The 21261-nt window shown below is 17.3% G+C and overlaps 4 protein-coding genes across 4 annotated transcripts; all 4 read right to left on the reverse strand.

Moving 5' to 3' along the window:
* Positions 1-3103: 3103 nt before the first annotated feature.
* On the reverse strand, positions 3104-3793 carry PADL01_1301000 (early transcribed membrane protein 13; the record flags this gene model as incomplete). The annotated part of the gene is made up of 1 exon (XM_028683531.1): positions 3104-3793. One exon carries the CDS (start codon positions 3791-3793, stop codon positions 3104-3106), a length of 690 nt encoding a protein of 229 aa, XP_028539700.1.
* Positions 3794-6087: 2294 nt separating this feature from the next.
* PADL01_1301100 (Plasmodium exported protein, unknown function) lies at positions 6088-6601 on the reverse strand (the record flags this gene model as incomplete). Its single annotated transcript, XM_028683532.1, has 2 exons — positions 6088-6350; positions 6496-6601. 2 exons carry the CDS (start codon positions 6599-6601, stop codon positions 6088-6090), a joined length of 369 nt encoding a protein of 122 aa, XP_028539701.1.
* Positions 6602-8669: 2068 nt separating this feature from the next.
* Positions 8670-10027, reverse strand: PADL01_1301200 (conserved Plasmodium membrane protein, unknown function; the record flags this gene model as incomplete). Its single annotated transcript, XM_028683533.1, has 9 exons — positions 8670-8711; positions 8825-8870; positions 8977-9053; positions 9169-9231; positions 9348-9407; positions 9490-9518; positions 9630-9723; positions 9824-9828; positions 9952-10027. 9 exons carry the CDS (start codon positions 10025-10027, stop codon positions 8670-8672), a joined length of 492 nt encoding a protein of 163 aa, XP_028539702.1.
* Positions 10028-10740: 713 nt separating this feature from the next.
* On the reverse strand, positions 10741-19469 carry PADL01_1301300 (conserved Plasmodium protein, unknown function; the record flags this gene model as incomplete). Its single annotated transcript, XM_028683534.1, has 4 exons — positions 10741-14215; positions 14398-14878; positions 15029-17321; positions 17496-19469. 4 exons carry the CDS (start codon positions 19467-19469, stop codon positions 10741-10743), a joined length of 8223 nt encoding a protein of 2740 aa, XP_028539703.1.
* Between the last annotated feature and the right edge of the window lie 1792 nt (positions 19470-21261).

The raw sequence follows: 21261 nt of genomic DNA on the forward strand, positions 1-21261 counted from the left end.
AAAATAAACCAATGAAAAATTTTTAAGCACAAAAAAAAAAAAAAAATACAGTTATAAATCTTATTTAAAAGTGTATATTTATTATATATACATAAAGAGATCCTTTTTGTGTTTACATCTGTATGCAAGCACATGCATAAGAATTAAATATTATATTTTAAGTACATTATAAATATATTAAAAAAGGCGTACAAAAAATAATATTCCATGTAGAAATTATAATATGATGCTTATTTTAATAAAAAAAAAAAAAAAAAAAAAAATATATATAATATCATATCCTTTATATATATATATATATATATAATAAATTATATATAAAAATATGTATGTTATATATAATTAATTTTATTTAATACTTAATTTTTCATTCCTTTATCAATTTCCTTTATACGCTTAATACTATATATATATATAATATTTAAATAAATAGTCCAACTTTTCTATATAATATATATATATATTATATTTTCTTTTGGTGTCCATAAAAATTACAAAAATATACAAAATGGCGTACACAAAAAAATAATAGTTATATATATATATATATATATATTTAATTTTTTTTTTTTTTTTTTTTTTTATTAAAATTTTTAAAATGCATATATTTTGTATATAATATATATATATATTTTTTTTTTTTTTTTTTTTTTTTATTTTAACATTCATATGTAAAAAAAAGGAAAATACAACGAAATAAAAAATATGAATATTATTTAACAATAACAAAAAAAATTTAAATTATTATCATTTTTGTTTTTTTAAAAAAAAATAAAAATATATAAATATATATATTTCCCCCCTTTAAAAAAAAATAAAAAGTAATATATATGTTGTATGTAATTTTTATTTAATATATGGAAATAAAAAAAACATATTTTTTATATTATAATTATTAAAAAGGGGAAATAAAGACAAAGTTGTATTATATAAATATATACTTAATAATTTTATATAAAAAATATTTTAAAATATATTTATTCTTTCATATTTAATATTTTTTAAATTTATATATATTCCAATTATATAAATATTTTTTTCATTTTGCAAATTTTTATAAAAAAACATTTAAAAAATAGAAATGTATATATAGATTATACATATATAAACATAATATTTATAATTTACATATATATATATATATATATATAATATAAGATTTATATAAAATATTATATTTTTAAATAAACATCTGCAAAATATATATATTATACTCAATACAAATAATAAACTATTTGAAAATTCGCAAAAAAAAAAATAAAATAAAAAGAAATGAAAAAAAGGTAAAAAGATGGTTTATTAATAGTTTTGTTATTTAAAAAAAAAAAAAAAAAAAAAGAAAAAAAACAAAAATGTAAATGAAATTTGTAGTAATTATAATGTCTATAATTAATATATATATATATATATATATATATTATATATTGTATGTATATATAAATATATAATATATATATATTATATTATATATATATTATATTATATATATATATATATATAATAAACATAATATGTATATACAAAATGTGCATAATAATTATTATCTTTGAAACATGCTAATTTAAAGGTATAAACAATAAATACACATATATCTATATTATATATATATATTATATACATAAATTAATATATAAATTTTTTTTTTTTTTGATTATATCAATACGTACCATCAGTGCATATATATTAATATATATATTTATATTATACATAAACAATATGCACTATCCTGTCTAATAATTTTTATAATTTTTTTCATATATACTTATAATGATGAAAAAAATAGGGAAATTAAAATACTCTTAATTATAAAAAAAAAAAAAAAAAAAAAAAAAATATATATATAAGATTTATTATAAGAAAAAGATATTTATTTATTATTTATTATATATTTTTTTTAAACAAAAATATTACAACTTGTAACACTACAAATTTATGTTTCCATAACAATAAAATATAAAATAAAAAACATACCTTAGAATATACATATATATAATATAATTTATTCGTACATAATTCCTCCTGTTATCTTATAATGTAACAGAACTATATAGTTCTCCTTGTTTAGTTATCTCTTTAATTAATATGTTTTTCAAGGTTTTAAATTTATTATATTTTTTTCAGTGTGCTCAACGTTCAATTCATAATACTTTATAGACAAATTTTTAAATTACATAAAAGCAAATAATTCACATAATATATATGTATATATATATATATATTTATTTATTTTGTTTTATTTACTTTTTTTTTTTTTCCCCTTTTTTACATTTATAAAAATTTTAAAACGTTTAAATATATAAAATGAAAGTTATAAAGTTGTTAAAAATATATATATTCAAAAATTTATTTAACAAATTCTTATTACAGAAAAAAAATAGAAAGAATATGCATATTTAAAATAAAAGTAAAAAGAAATATATATATATATATAATATAATTAAAAATGACACTTTAAAAAATAACATTTTCAAAAATATTAATACAAATATATGTATATGCATAGTATGAATTTTCAACATATATATATATATATATATATATTAATCTTGAAACAATATGTTTCACAAAAAAAAAAAAAAAAACAGAATGAAAATATTGAAACAAATATAATATTGTTATTATACAAATACATATTATACAAATATATTATAACTAAAGGAAATTTTTTTTAAATATTTCCTTTTATAATACAAAAAAAAAAGAAAAACTGAATATGACTTAAAAGTTTTTCATATATATATTATTCTTAATAATATCAGATATATCTACAAATTAAATGTATGATAAAAAAGGAATTTAATTATGTCCTTTTTTAGAAACATTAAAAAATATATTCATATTTTTACAACTCTTTATTTATCTTTTTGATTAAAAAAAAATTACGCTTTTATAATCCAGATTTTGTCTTAAATATATTATATAGTAAAATAGATATATTATTCCCTCTAAATATATATATATATATATATATATATATATAAATTTTTGTAAGATTTTACAATATTATGGTTAATAAATTGAAGATTAAGGATATTCATGTGTATGATATATTATATTATATAAGTTTCTTCTGATTATTTCCAAAATACCGTTTGTTAATATTTTAGTTCCCTTCTTGAGATAAATAATTTGCATAAACTTTTTGTAAATGATATTGTAAATCCATAACAGCTTTATTTTCTTGATATTTTGATAGAGATATATTTCTATTTTCTTGTAATCCTTGAACAAATTTTTGCATATATTCTATATTATTTACATGAGAATCTTTTTGATCATTTGATAAACATTCAAAATGTTTTTGTATACTAACTCGTGCTATATCTACAAAATTATTATATTTCTTAACTGACACATCTACATTATTATTATTTTCAATTATAGGTTTATTTAAGTTCACTTTATTTATTCCTTCAGGTTCTATATAAAATTCACTAGTACTTGCTATAGCTCCATCTTGATATTTTATATTATATTTTCCATTTCTATATTTTAAATATTTATTATAATAAAAATCATCTTCTTGTAAATTTTTATATGCATAATATCCTAATCCCAATATTGCCGCAACCGATGCAATTGCTCCAGATGCTATCAATGAATAATAAATTATTTTCTTCCTTTTATTTTGTTCTTCTATAGCTTTATCAATTTTTTTAATATTTTCTTTTTTATTTTCTTGTGTTTTTATACCCTTTCTATTTATTTTTGATGCATTTAAAGAAATATATTGACATAAGATATTTATAATAAAAAATATGTGCATAAACAAGACTAATTTAGAAACCTTCATTTCAAAAAGAAAAAAAAATTAACAACAATAAAAAAAAAATATATATATATATAAATATATATATATATATATATATTTATATATATATATAATTATTTTACAACTGAACAAAAAAAAAAAAAAAAAAAAATTATAAAACTTTAAAAAAAATGAAATTCATAATAGATCAATAAGTACATATAAATATTCTTGCATGCTTAATAATTATTATACATAAATTAATAAACATTTTTTTATATATTTATAAATATATAACCAAATATAGAGAACCGTTGAAAATGAATTGAAATTCAAAAGAAATATAAAATAAAATGAAATAAAAAAAAATATCTTAAAAAAAAAAAACAAAAAAAAAATTATAAAAAACAAAAAAAAAGAAAAAAACAATGGCTTTTTTTTTTTTTTTTTTTTTTTGTTAACTATATAAAGAATAAAAATATATAGAAAAAAAAAGAGAAAAATAGTACAATAAGCATGTATAATACAATATATTTTTTTTCTTTTCTTTTGTTTTTATTTTATTTTATTTTCATTAATAATATTATTAAGTGTTTAAAAGAACAAATCTATTATTTCTTCATATATTTTTACAAAATAAAAATATTAAATATATAAATATATATATGCATTACATGATATATTTTACTTTTCGAATACATATTTAATAAAACATGAATCTATGCATATAAAATTATAAATCTCATGACACATATTTTTTTCTCATTTAATAATTTAATTATATTATATTTACATGTTTTAATAGACCACTAATAAATATATATATATATATTGTTGTAGACAACAAATATACATATATGCATGCATAAAAAAAAAAAAAATAAAATAATAATAAATAAAACATAATAATAAAATAAAAAAATGTATACTTATGTTTAACATTCAAAAGCATGGACACTTCCTTTCTTTAAAATAAGACACATCATTTTTTCCTTCACTTTTATATTTTTAAGTTATATAATATTTCTTTAAAAAAAATATATTTACCATATGCATTACACATTATAGTACTCAATATAACATATACTTTTATATACTCATCTTTTTCTTTTATATCATTTAAAATATGTATTATTTCCTTTTATAACACTACAGTGTGAACAATATTTTTATGTCATTTTATTTTTACAAGAAAAAAAAGTTAATTTTAAAAAGGACCATCGAAATTTTCTAGCCATATAAAATAAATTATATTACAATATATATTTATATAATCCTATTATTTATTCAAGAATATGTTCCAACTCCGTAATGGATATGTTATCTTTTTCTTTTTATTTAAATAAAATGATAAATGAGGCACGATCTTTAATTTTTTTTTCACAAATATATAATATCTACATATATAACAAATAGTATATGGTCTTAAAAAAATTGAAGTATTAATATAAAATCGTGTATACATACATACATACATATATATATATATATATATATATATAATATTTAAAACAATTCTTTTTTTTTATTCACTTTACCTTTATTTATTATAAGCACTATTCAATATATTATATTTAATAATATTTAAATGGTAAAATATATGAGTACACATAAATAGAAAACAAAGTGGAATATTATAATGTATTAAAAAGAAAAAGAAAAAAACAAAAGATTCATTAATAAATAATTTATGTAGAATTATTTTAAAAGTTTTAAAAATTATATTATTATAAAAATTCATAATGATTTTATATATATATATATATATGACTTATTCAGAAAAGAGAAATTCAACAAAGTAAAGTATTTCGCAAATTATTAAAATTTCATATATATTATCACATATATGTATACAATTTTTAAAATAAATACATACAAATTAGTATATATATCACAAAAAAAAAAAGAAAATGAAAAAGAAAAGATTAAAAAAATAAAAAAAAAATTATCATAAAATCATTTTTATAATTTAAAATATATATAACAAAATATATTTCACTTGAGCATTCAAAATAATCAAGAGTGTGTATTCTTATATATATATATATATATTTATATTTATATATATAACAATTTATAACAAAAAAAAAAAAATAAATAATAAAATAAAAAATTATATATTGTGAAATATGTGCATAAAAAATATAATATATTATGATATATACACAACAAAATATAAAAATTTACATGAAGCATACAAAAAGAAAAAGGTATACATATAAATATTTAAATGTATATTTAATATATATAATCAATAAATTGTATAAAAATTAATATGTAGTGCACAAATATAAATTATTTATGTAATTACATTTGATAGTATATATATATATAAGTTATGTTTTTTTCTTTCTTTTTGCTAATTTCATTTGACGATTTACAATTTTAAAACATAACATAACAGTTTGTTTTAATAAAAGCATACCTAATCCAGCCAAGAACACATATAACTGATCTCTAAGTTTATGTTTAGCTTTTTCTATTTTTTTAAATTTTTCATTTGTATTTTGAACCTTGCCATAAGCTAATTTTCTATTTTCTTCAGGTGAAATAAAACTATTCATTGTTATATAGTCAACCTCATCAGGTACTTTTGGTTCTATAAAAAAAAAATAAGAAATAAAATAATAAAAACAATAAAAAATAATAAAAAAAAATAAAAAATAATAGAAAAAATAAAAATAATAAAAAAAAAAAAAAAAAAAACGTACTCATTATACATATATATATTATATTTTTCTTACCTTTTTTTGACTCATTGCGTCTATTTAATCTTTGACCTTTTACTACTTCGTTTTTTATAATAATTAACAAAAATATTACATAAATATATACATTAAAATAATTCATTTTATTTTATAAAAAAATAAAAAAAATAATAAAAAAAAATTCTTACAAAATAAAATATTTATACACAGAAATTCATAGTTCTCAAATGAAAATATACAACCATTTAAAAGGAAAAACCAAAGGAGAATTTTTTTTTTTTTTTTTAAATTATATATTTATGAATAAATTATAAATATTAACAATATAACATAAAGCTATTACTAAAATGTGTAGTTTTTTCTTCTTTAACCAATAAAGAGAAAAAAAGGAACAAATTTAAAAAAAATACAAATGAATATATTATAATAATAATAATATTTATATAATATATAATATAATGAAATATATGTATAAAATATACAAGAAAATTTTGGGGTTATAAAAAAATATTAATAACATTTTTACCATATTTTATATATATTTAAAATGTTATAAAAATAATGATAAATTCACAATAAACACATATACTAATTATACTATTAACAATATGAAATATTTGTAATATTATTATGAAAAAATATATATAAATAATATTTTTTTAGGAATATGGTTATAATATTTTATACACTTTTTAATACATATTATTATATATATTAAACATTATATATTTGTATATATATGTATACCAACTCATATTATATATACACACATATATACATACATATATATATATATATATATATATATATATATATATATATATATGATTCATCATAGTATTCTAGATAGTTCAAATATATGAAATACTAGTAATATATATATATATATATAATATTTAGCATATAATAATGTGGTATATATTATTATATTATTTTAACAAAAATAAAAATAAAACAAAAACATAAAATAATTTTATTATATATTACATGCTCTCTAACCTAATATATTATATATATATATATTTTTTTAGGTCAAACAGCAAAAATATATTATACTTAATATTATATATATATATATAATAAATATATATATTTATATAACAAAAAAAAAAAAATTCAATATTCTCCAAATTTTATTTATAATAATAATAATAAATATTAAATAAACAAAGTAAATATAGATATTACACCCTAATCTAATATTCCTTTTTAGATTAGGTTATTATATATTATATATGCAACTATATATATCACAATTCAAAAAGAAAATTAATACTCACTATGTATATAAATTTCCTTTTGCTTTTTTTACATTATTTATATATTCATATATATATGTACAACACATTCATTTAAAAGTTTATATATATAATATGACTATTTCCTTATGTTTTTTTCATCTTTCTTAAATAATATAAAGGCTGCAAACCATTAATATTACATTTATATATATATATTTTTTTTGAATAATAAAAAAATATAACAAATTAGTATATAAATAAGTAAAATATTTAACTACTTTCATACAATTTAATTATATAATATATACATATATTTATTTATATGATAAATTCTTATTCCATATATATTATTAGAGTTTACACTAAACCACCATATTAAATATATTATTTTTAAAATATAAATATTATGAACCTATTCACTTGAAGAAAAAGAACGGAAAAAAATTAATGTTCTATATATATATATATATATACATACATATATGTGATTTTGAATAAGTGGTAAATATGTATATCTTATTATTTAATTTAATTTCCTTATTTTTCTATTGGACATATACGAATTTTTACATAAAATTATACATATAATAATAATAATATATATTTATATTTTGAATATTTTATGAACTCCGATTTTGACAACTGTAATCTTTTGTTCTATTAATATTTAAACAAAAAGGACAAAAACGTCTGTTTACACAAATATATTTATATAAACAATTTAAAAAAATAATAACAAAATGTCTCTATTTATATATATATATATATATATACATATTAATCCCTTATAATATGTTTAAAATTAACTTTTCTTTTTTTCTTATTGTATAAATATTTACATCATGTATCTCTTGTAAAAAAATAAAAATAATAACAATTTATTCATATCAATATTTTTGTTTCTTAAAATTTTTTCATCATTTCAACCATATTTAAACATCTCAAAAAAATAAAATACCCTTGTAATGATTATATTTTTGTCAATTTAGAACGGACAATAAAAAATGAGCCCTGAAAAATTAAAGATATATATTTTTCATTATATGCTATATATATATATATATATATATAATAATAATAATAATAATAATAATAAAACTATTTGGGTATATTTTTTTCCTCACTATTGTTATAATCATAAGACTTAAAATTAGTCCAATTATGGAACACCTAAAAATAAAGCATATTAAAATATATATATATATATATATATATATATTTATATAATAATATACATGTATATATGTCAAGCTTTTTTTTTTTTTTTATTTTATACCAAATAATAGTAACCAAGGTAAATACAGTCCAAAATAAGTTAGGTGCATTTTTCTGGCAAGCACCAGATTTATTAATCTTCCCACACACACACAAAAAAAAAAAAAAAAAAAAAAAAAAATCATAAAACATTAACGATAAAATATGAACACATAATTTAAAAAATAATTTTACATATCATGAAAAAATTTACTTGAATAGTCCCAAAAAAGGTCCATAGAAAACATATAAGCATTAAAACAACCTCAGAGAAAAACTACACAAAAAATAATATAATATATATATATATATATATTTATATTTGATACTATTTATAATCATAAGACATATATAAAACTATAACATGTTCATTTTTCATAAATATATTATTACTCCTTTGTTTTCCTTTAAATGTCTTTGAATTCTTTCAATGAAAGAAAATAAAAAAAAACTCTTCGGTAATACATTTTTATTGGATGCATATTGAGTACATTAACATTTTTAAAATAAATATTTTTCTAATTTTTAATATTACTAATAGGAGAGCTCCTATAACCCAAAGGCCTATGTTGGCAATAAAAATGTATAAATTAATCGATATATATAAATATATATATATATTTATATTTATATTTATTTATTTATTTATTTATTTATTTATTTATTTATTATTACGTAAATATCCATCACAGCTAATATTCATGTCTATTAATAAATTTATCAACATTATAATATCCACAACAATAATTACAAATCGTACTAATGTACCCTAATCAATAAATATAATACTGTTTCATTTTATCTCTCTATATGGATAAGTTTATTTTTTTTTTTTTTAATTATATACTCTTAACATTTTACAAACATACCCCCTCTATAAATATAAAAACATAAATAATATATTGTAAATGATCATTTTTACATATTATTATATTTATCATATATATATAGAGATATACGCTTGCATTATATTATTGTTCTTTTAATATTTAAATACCTCCAAAAAAAAAATGACTGTCCTTTTTCAAACCTTGGCTAGTTTCAACAACCCTATTTGTTTGTGTTTGCTCCATATTTTTTTTTATACAAATATAATGTAAAAAATTAAATAAATATATTGAAATAAATAATTATCAATTTTAGTTAGTTTTAATTAAAATGTGTAAGTTAAAATGTTTATCTTAAACAATATTTTAAATATAAAGAAAAAAACACAAAAATAACATTGCCATATATATAGAGAAAATCATGTAAATATATATATATATATATATATATATATATATATCAGTTTTGAATTATACATATTTCATTAAAATAAAGTATAACAAATGTGTAATATCTATGTATGTACAGCTCTTGTATTATTTTTTTTTCTTTAAATATATATATATATATATATATATTATATAAATTATTCAGATATTTTCCAATTTATTCTTATCAATTAAGTTATTTTTTTTTTATGAATCAATTTAAATTATGATGGTATATATTATATAAAAAAAATAAAATTATTTTTTCATTATATATATATATACATAATATAGACACCTTATTTATTATACCTATATATAGATATATTCATTGAAATATATTTTTTATTTATTGTTATTGTTTTTTTTTACTTACGTTTTAAATAAGAAATATTTTAAAAATAGAACAAAAAAAAGAAGCAAAAAAAAAAAAAAAAAAAAAAGAAACAAAGAAAAACACATACATATATATATATATATATATATATATTAAAAATAACATTATATGTTATATAATTATACTTTTATCTTCACACATTCGAATTATCATATGGGTCATATTTTCTTCTTTTTGTTAACAAATCATCGTCGAGTAAAGTGTCATTTATTTTTCTTTTACCTTTTTTTTCATAATTTTTATTTTTTTTTTCTTTTTCATTATTACTATAATTCGACCAGTAACTATTTCCTGTATAAGCTCGACTAAAACTAAATTCTTTGTCCACTGAATTATTCCAAATTGTATTTTGCTTATACTTATTTTTATTTAATCCAAATTTATTTTTAAATAATTTATCATCATCTACTGTATTTTCATCATAATTATCTTCTTCATCGTGATCTTCTTTGATTATACCAGAATTAGAAGATAAATTACTACTCATTTCTGAAGATTCATATTTTTTTTCATTTATATCCTTTTGCAAATGTATAAAAAAATCATTAACTTTCTCTTTTATTATATTTTCGGTTGTACTGTTTTCAAAATTAATTTTTAAATCTAAATAACATTTTCTCATTATAGCATTCTGAATTAAACAATCCCATGTTTCATTCACTTCTAAATTTTTACGATTTCCTATTATCCATAAATAATCTTTAGCTCTTGTCAAAGCAACATTTAATCTTCTTTCATCTTTTAAAAAACCAATATTATTTCCAAATTTTTGTATAGCTCGAAAATCGTTTTCATTTTTTATATTAGGCATTTTAGAAGATATCCATTTTTTGGTATGTACTCCATCATTATAATCGTATTTCCATTCTTGATCATCCTCATCATCATCACTATTAAATTCATTTCCACTACTTTTATTATTATTTTCATTTGCATCCATATTATACTCAGAAATGTCGTCACTATCATACATGGCATGTCTTCCTTTATTTTTTTTCCATTTATTATCCTCCTTATTATAAGCTCCCATCTTATGTAACAACTTACTATTTTCTAACACCTCCAATTTAGACCTTACACAAGAAAATATTATTATATGCTTCTCCCTACCCTGAAATGCATCAACTGTTGACACTTCGGGGCATGCAATTTTATCTTCAAAAGATTCTTCAAACATATTTCTTATTAAATGTACTTGTGATTGATATGGGCAAATAATACCTATATCCTTCAAACTAAAATGTACAGGTAATTTATATAAATTAGGAACAGATTTAGAGTTATCTCGATGTTTCGAAATAATATCTTTTATATATAATACTAATTTATATATAAAATATGCTTCAACATAATTTATATAAGATTTATTATATGTCATAGATTCTATTCCATCTATATTAATAAATTTATAACATCCAAAAAAATTCAAATCCTGAAAATAATAAAAAAAAGGCTTATTCGATAATATATCAGCATTCTTAATTAAACCATTATAAAAATAATTATTTGGGAAATAACAAATTTCTGGTCTCATACGATACTGAACATTTAATAAAACACTAGACACATTACATAATAATAAACGCTCAAATAAAGAACGACTATAACCATACTTTCTACAATCTGATGAAAATGTTGTAGCTGGTAATTGCTTTGGATCTCCTACCATTATAATATTTTTTACCTTCAATCTAAATGGTATTAAACAACTTAATTCAACACATTGACATGCTTCATCTATAATTAAATATTCAAATTCTAAATTTTCAATAACAGGAGAAGCACTACCAGATAATGTACTAAATATAATTTCACTATCAGATAACATAGCTTCTTTATTATTACTAGTATAAAATGAACTAATTTGTTTATCTGTCTGAATCAATCTGGACATACATTCATCTAAATAATTTCTTTCTGATATCAATTTTTGTATACTCCAATCATAATGTGATAATGATTCATTGTATAAATATAACAAATTTTCTAAATATTTTTTATCTAAATTATTTATTAATTCATCAGAAAAAAATCTTTCAATGAATTCAACCTTTTTAAACATAAACTTTCCATTAATATCATTACAATCAACACTATACTTTTCAGAATTATTCATATTTAAATCATTTTTCATTTCATTCATTTTTGATTTTGTATAATCTACTGCTTTGTTTGAATAATTTAATTTATTTTTCTTCTTGTCAAAATGTATATGATAAAGATTTTCATCAGAACTTTTCTTCTTGTTAAATATATAATCTAATGAAATTCGTTGGATTTCTTCATGTGTTCTTTTTGATAATCCAATACGTATACATTTAGGAGCAATTGCTTCTTTTTTGAATTTATGAATTTTTTCATTTAATATATCGTTATTATTTGATTTATTTACATTTTTCAAACCTTTTAATAAAATATCCTTTGATGATTTATTATTCTTATCATTAGAAATGTTGGAAGGTTCATCATCACAAAAAAAATCACTACTAAAATCAGAAGAATTATATAAATCATTACCACCAACTATATTTTTCTTATTATTATTACTACTATATTTTTTTGTTGATGTGGTGGTGTTATTCTTTTTTATCTTATTTTCATAAGAATTTATCAAGTTAATAAAATTTAACAAGCCCTCATTTAATATCCTCTTAGCAATTTCATCAATTGCTGAATTGGATGGAGAACAAATGAGAATTTTTTTTTTCTTTGAACTATCATTTTGTTCATTATATGACAAATCTTTTTTTTTCTTATCTTTTTCATAATTTTTTTTATTTATTAATGCATATAAAACAGACACTATTCCTATAACAGTTTTAGTTTTACCTGTTCCAGGTGGTCCTTGTATTAAAGATATATTATTTTTATTTAAAAGAATTAATTTCACAGCTTCTATTTGTGATTCATTTAATAAATTATATTTACTTAAAATTTTTAATATTACTTTCTCCTGTCTAGTTAATTTATTTAATTCATTTTTTAATTTATTATCCTTATCACAATTATATATATAATTATTATTATTATTTTTCATACTATATAAACCACTTCTTACTTTATTATCTCCTATAGGTTTTAATATTAAATTAAAAAGAGGACAGTTTCGACTTAAATATATACTTTGAAATTCTCTAATATTAGTCATAAGATTACATAATACATATGCATGGAATTTATTACATGTAATAAAATTTAATTTTAAACGAGTTTTCTCATTATCAACCTTAGAAGGTAAATTGTCTTCATTAATTAATTTAATATCAAATACATTATCAGATTTATTAGATCCAATATCAACTAATCCAATAACATGCTTAGTACATTTCAAAATCTCTTTTAATTTCTCATATTTTATATTTGTGTCATTATTATCTGCAAGTGTATTATTATTTTTCTCCTCATCAAAAGGAATTAAAGCTATTAAATCCATGGGTTTTATGTTATCTAAATTGCGCTTATTCTCACTACTTGATGATACATGCCATATTACCCAGTAAGGCATTTTCTTCTTACCTACAATATTTATAACATATTTGTTCATATCTCCTACCATGTTATTGAGCATGCTACACCTGCACTCTTCCAACGCCATGGGGCGAAAAAACCTAAAAAAAAAAATGAACACACATATATATATGCGATAGCCATTGAATTATCACTTTTCATCCATCTTATATCAATATAGTGACAAACTATACTACATGTGGTTATACACAACATATATATATATATATATATATATATATATATATATATTTCTTCTTTTTCGTCCTTTTAATTTTATTACTTGTGATACTCCTCCTCACTCTCAAAACGTATAGGTAATTCTTCGCTAATAGAATTTTTATATTTCTCAATGTTATCTAAATTAAAAAAATCCCAATCCAAAAATTCTTGTAACATAATAAAATATTTCATTATGCAATTTTCTGATTCTTTTCTTTTTTCTTTCATCTCTTTGAAATATTGTTGTTTATTCTTTTCCGTAAGATTTTCATTCAATACTATTGCTCTCTTTGTATTTTTTGAAGCGGCATTCTTTTCTATAATCTTTTTAGCATGTTCTAAAGAAAATACTTTTTTCCCTCCTTTATTATCATCTTTTTCAACTACATTTACATCCTTAGAATTTGAGTCAATCCTAATAATAGTTTTTGAATCTTTTTCTACAAATAAATCAGAATGGTTAATATTAATAGCATTTTCTTTATTATCTCCCTTGAGCATTTGCAAAGAATTTGAATCCATATCTGGTTCTTCACCACGACCTACAAGGACATAAAAATTAAGGAATAAATAAATAAATATATATATATATATATATAATTTTTTGTGAGTATAATTAGAAAAAAAAAAAAAAAAACAACCATATAAAATATACATTTATAAACATATATTTTCTATTCATTTATCATTACATTCATCCAATTCTGATGTGTTTGTCTTCTCTACACGTAATAATAACTCCTTGGCCTTCTTAAAAACATGGTCATATGTAGATAATAAAAAAGCATCTTGTAATTTTTTTGGAAAGGTTAATTTTTTTATCCTTAATTTAAATTGTGACAAACTATTTAACTCATTCACATAACTCTTTGGATCCTTATCTTTTATAAAATATATTAAAACATCCAATATATTATTCATCATATCTTTCTGTTTTTCTAATAATGTTAAATTAATTTCATTTTGGTTATCCGAAAAAAAATTAGATTCAATAAAATGAAAATAACTTAATACCTGGGATGATAAAAAACCAAACTTTTTATAAAATAAGTCAGGTAACAATATAGTTCTAGATATGAATATTTGTTTTTCTGATGTCAAAAAGGTTTTGATAAATATAATCCAAGATTCATAAAATTTTAAAAACATTAATAATGCTGCTCTTCCATAAATATTTATACTGAATGTTTTGACTTTTATACTGAATATATTAATTTTTACATTATAAAAAATATATATAAGTATTTTCCATATGCTGTCTATAATTAAATTAATAATTTGCCATACAAATTTATTTAAAATATCGTCATTATTATTATTATTATTATCATTATTATTATTATTACATTTTTGTGTATTTCCATTTTGTTGTTCTTTTATTTTTTGTTCTTTTATTTTTTGATCTCTTAAATCCATTTTGTTTTTGGATTTGACAAAATAGTCACATACACATTCAACTATAACATTAAAATAAAACCATGTTTTTGAATTTACTAACATGAAACAATCTAATAAATCTTCCTTCTCTGTGATATTATTGTTAGTCGTACTATTTATAAAATTTTTTTTTTTTAAAAATAATATCATAGTATTTGTAAAACTTAAACATGATAAAAGTAAACAAGGTAAATATCTTTTGCATTTAAATAAATCAATTATATAACTTCTTAATATATAATCATATTTATCAATTATTAAATTATATCTTTTGCCTTCATTTTCAACATCTCTAATAATATATGTAGGCAAAGAAAAAAGTAAACTTTTTTTTTTTACTCGATGTAATTTATATTCATCTCTCATAATATATTTAACAATTAAATCATATGACTTTACCACATTTTTTCTTGTTCTTTTATTCATATTACTAACACATAAATAAAAAAAGCAGTATATATAATTATAAATTATTTCATCATTATTTTTATTTTGAATAAGACACATTTTTATATATTTTTCATATTTACTTATTTTGTTTTTTAGTATATCTAAACTGTTCCTTCCTTCGTTATCCAAGGAGTTAGATTTAACGTTTTTATCACTAAACTCTTTATTCTTACAATTTATATCATTATTTTTATTTTCTTTAGAAATTGTGTTAATATAACTATGATCAATATTTTCGATATTATCACATCCATTAATATTACACATATTATTATTCATATTATTATTATTATTATTATTGTTGTTGTTGCTTATAGTTGTGCCTAATTCTTCATTATATAGGTTTTTATAAAAATATAAGACATGTAAATCCTTCACAATTTTTGTATCGTCATCTTCATTATCTTCCTCCTGAGTATCAATTAATAATTTCTTATCTGATATTACATCCTTAGATATCTTATTAATAGAAATCAAATCATCGTGTATGAAATTTAAATGATGTTCTATATTTTTTATTAAAGTTACTACAATATTTAAATAAGGAACAGATGAATGAATTTTACCTTTATATATACTATTCGTTATTAAATGACATAAATATATTGCTGAGGATAAAAATATTAATTTGTGTTTTTTTACTTTTTCTTTTTTTAATTCCTTCATATATATTTCTACAACTTCATAAATATTCATAAAGAGATCTTTATACTTTTCTATATTTAAACTACATTGTGCTCTTCTTATTATTATATTAATTATTTTTACTAATAAAACAAAAAAATATTCAAAAATATTTTTCATATGTATTAGAGAATATTCCTCATTATTACATAAACGTGAAATATATTTAAGAAATCCTTTTTGCTTTTCACTAAATATTAAATTTGTTATATGAGATGATAACTTATTTTCATTTATATTGCATTTAAACAGTAGCAGAAGAAGTTGGTTTTTATGTTTTTTCTCTTCCTCTTCTTCATTTTGTGATAAACCTTTACATCCTTCTATGTTTATTAATAAATCGAAGATCTTGAAAATGTTTTTTTTATCTAGCGAATCTCGAATGTTAGCATCGGACAGGAGGATAATCAAAACCTAAGAAAAAAAAAATATATATATATAAAGATATATACACGTATATTTAAAGACATATAAAAAATATATATACATATAAACACATATATATATATATATATATATATATATATATATATATATATATATATATTTTTTTTTTTTTTTTTTTTTTTTTTTTTTTTTTTTTTTCACCTTAATTGCATATGTACGTATATAATAATCCTCATGACTTATAAACAAAGGAATAATATAAAAGGCCATGTTCTCAAAGGTCAATGGCCTGTCTCTAAAATAATTTTTATACAAATTTTTTGTATATTCATCTATATGAAAATAACTTATAAACAATTTCTTGGTTACTTCTATGATATTATATAATATATTTATTGATGAATATATACATGTATCTTCGAAATATTTATTTTTCAAGTTTCTATTTTGAATAATATATGATTTTAAATATTTAATAAAATATAATAATTTAAAAATTAAATTAAATAGATTATTTATTGTATCCTTGTTCTCAGAAAACATAAATCCTATAAGATATATATAATTATCAACATTAATAAAAAAGTGACTTAAAGATAACATATCCATATTGTATTCTTTTAAATATGAAAAATTATTTGTTTTATCACTTTTATTATTATGATGATGATGATCTTTATTTTTTTTCCTTCTTATTAAAGTTAATAAATAAAGACCGCAAATTAAGCTTTGCATGTATTTATATATATCATAATCTGTAAAATTATTTTTTAAAAAATTTTCATCATCATTTTTTGTTTTTTTATTACAACTATTATGATATAATTTGTTACTATTCTGTTTTGTATTATTACTACCACTACGACTTAAATTATTATTATGGCTAGTTGATGATTCATCGTTTATACTTGCATTTATCATTTTGACAATACAACCATCGGATAATTTGATCCAATATGAAAAAATAGATGATATTAATTTTTTATTTGAATCTTTTAAAAATTCTTCTTCATCTATAAAAATATTATTTATAATCTTAAATATAATTAACTGTATAAAATTATCAGAATATCTTAAAGAATTAAGCATTAAGGAATATAAAATTATTCTTTCTTTTAAAACTCTTCTAACAGTTTCTTCAACTTGTTTATGTTTTAAAAGAATAAAGATATGAATATAAATATATGGTAATAAGCATTGTATATTGCAATCATATAACATATTATCATTACATATTATATCATTGTTCTTATTATTATTATTACTAATATTATCTTTTATTATATATTGTTCATTTCCATTATTATTAGAGTTATCATTTTGTATTAATAAATTTTTCATTCTTTTAAATTCTTTAAATAAAAGATTACACAAAAAACTTAAAGAATCATAATCAACATATTCTTTTATGATTCTATATATTGCATCATTATCATAATTAATAAATTTTTCTTTAAATATTTTTAAATTTACTTTATTTATTTTATTATATTCTAAAATATAATTTAAATCTATCTGAAATATTTTAGAACCATTTAACATTAATTCTAATATAATCGAATCAACATTGTTATAACCTATTGGACATGTTATTTTATTAATTATACGATAAAAATTAAATTCAAAAATTTCTTTTTTTATTATATTTGTAATATTATCATCTTTCTTATTCATATTAGATGATATTTTTTCTTGTAATTTTTTCTGCAATAAATAATATATCATAATACATTTTTGACAATTACTTATATTATCGATAATTACATTTTTTATCTTCTTTATTTTTTCAGAGTATTTTAATTTAATGTTTTTTAAATAGGATTCTAATTCTTCTAATGATTCTTTCTTTTTTTCAACACCTTTTTCATTTTTATCATCTATATTTCTTTTACAAGTTTTAATATTCTCATTATTATCTTGTGATAATAATACAAAACGTAGAAACTCTGAATTATCAACAAATAAGTTTAAATAAAAAAAACTTACAATGTCAGAATACGTGTGATGACATATTATATGATTAGTATCTCCAATATTTTTTAGTCTCTCCAAAAATTTACTTACACATTCTTCATAGAATTCTTCCACATTTCTATTTATAATAGAAGTTTTTAATTTTTCATATATATCCACATCTTCATTAGGTGATACGTTTTCTTGCAATTTATTATTCATTTAATAAGAGAAACACATACGTATCAAAATATATGTGTATATAAAATTATATATATGTATATTATATGTATATATGTAGTTATTGTCTAAAATATATACATATATATAAATATATATATATATATATTTATGTGCCCTTATTAATCTTATCAGTATTATATATTAGTTGGATATTTTTTTTCATATATTACTTTTTTTTCAGGCACCTATTAAAATACTCTTTATCATAAATAATTATAAAATAGGTCCTTTATAAAAAAAAAAAAAAAAAAATACAACACTTATGTTATTATATAAATCAAAATAATATAAAATAAAATTAAAATAATTAAGCGTATAAGATTATTATTAATATATATATGTATGTATATACTACTTGTTTTTTATAGGTATAAAAAAAATTAAAAAAAACAAAATAATATTAAAATTATATCAAATCAAATGAAATAAATTAATTTTTTTTTTTTGTTTTTTTAAATTTTAATATATTATTATATTAATACATTTTTGTATCAATAAGTTTTTTTCATATTTCATTTTCTTTTTTTCTATATATTATAAAAAATGAAACTAAAAATATATAATAATAAATTACATGGACAAATATTATTATTATTATTATTATATATATAATTTTTCCAGTTGTATTAATTTTTTAAATATTTAGGATAAATTTATTGAAATACTTACAAAAAAAAAAAAAAAAAAAAAAAAAAAATATTAATACAATTATATTATCAAATATAGCTCAAAGACATATTAATCTAAATATATAAAAAAGTAATCATATGATATTATTACAAAAAAATAAAAATGTTTATATATACATATATATATTTATATATTGATTTCATATTATAGATATGAAGTTATATTTATTTATATATTATAGATATCATAACAAATATATTAATATAAAAATTTTTAAATTATTCACATATACATATATATATTTATTTATTTATATATATTCATTTGCAGTCTTATCCTTTGGCATCATCTAATTTATTGAAAATATAAAAAAAGTTATGCGTAGCCTTTATAATATCTTAGAAGTTAAATATATACAATTAAAAAAAAATATAACTAAAACCTTATATATTTCAGCACTTATATATTTTAGATATATATTTATATTATCCTCTTTAAAATATATTAATCACATCTGATAAGATTTTATAAAGCATAAAAAATAAATATAAAATAAAATATATATATATATATATATATACATATTTTTAATAAAGGAATTCTTTTTTTTTACTGTGAAATATCGTGAGGCCTTTCTCTTTTCTTTTTTTTTTTTTTTTTCGTTAATACATTAAGAAATACTTGATTCTTAGGTTAAATAATATATATACATATATTTTTATATTTACAAAATATAAAAACAAATTTTATTATATATAACAAAATGCATATGCTATATTTTGTGAACACATAACTTTTTAAATCGAAGAAATTAAAGATCTATTGATTATATATAACTGAAAATTTTTCTATATATATTATTTTTCCTTATGTGTCGTTTATAATAAGGTTAATTATTTTTTATTATATTATATAATAAATATAATAATATATATTATTATAAAGTTCATATACACATATCAAACATTTACTTTTTCGCCTTTACAAAAAAATATAAGTAAAATATCTATAATAATTGTGTATTAATTTATGATTAGAAAAAATAAATATTTATTTGTTTTTCTATCTTACATGCCATAAAATATTAATATATATATATATATATATATATATATATATATATAGAAAAATATATATATTG

This window comes from Plasmodium sp. gorilla clade G2 (assembly GCF_900097015.1).
Source record: "Plasmodium sp. gorilla clade G2 genome assembly, chromosome: 13".
NCBI classification, from domain to species: domain Eukaryota; phylum Apicomplexa; class Aconoidasida; order Haemosporida; family Plasmodiidae; genus Plasmodium; species Plasmodium adleri (nom. inval.).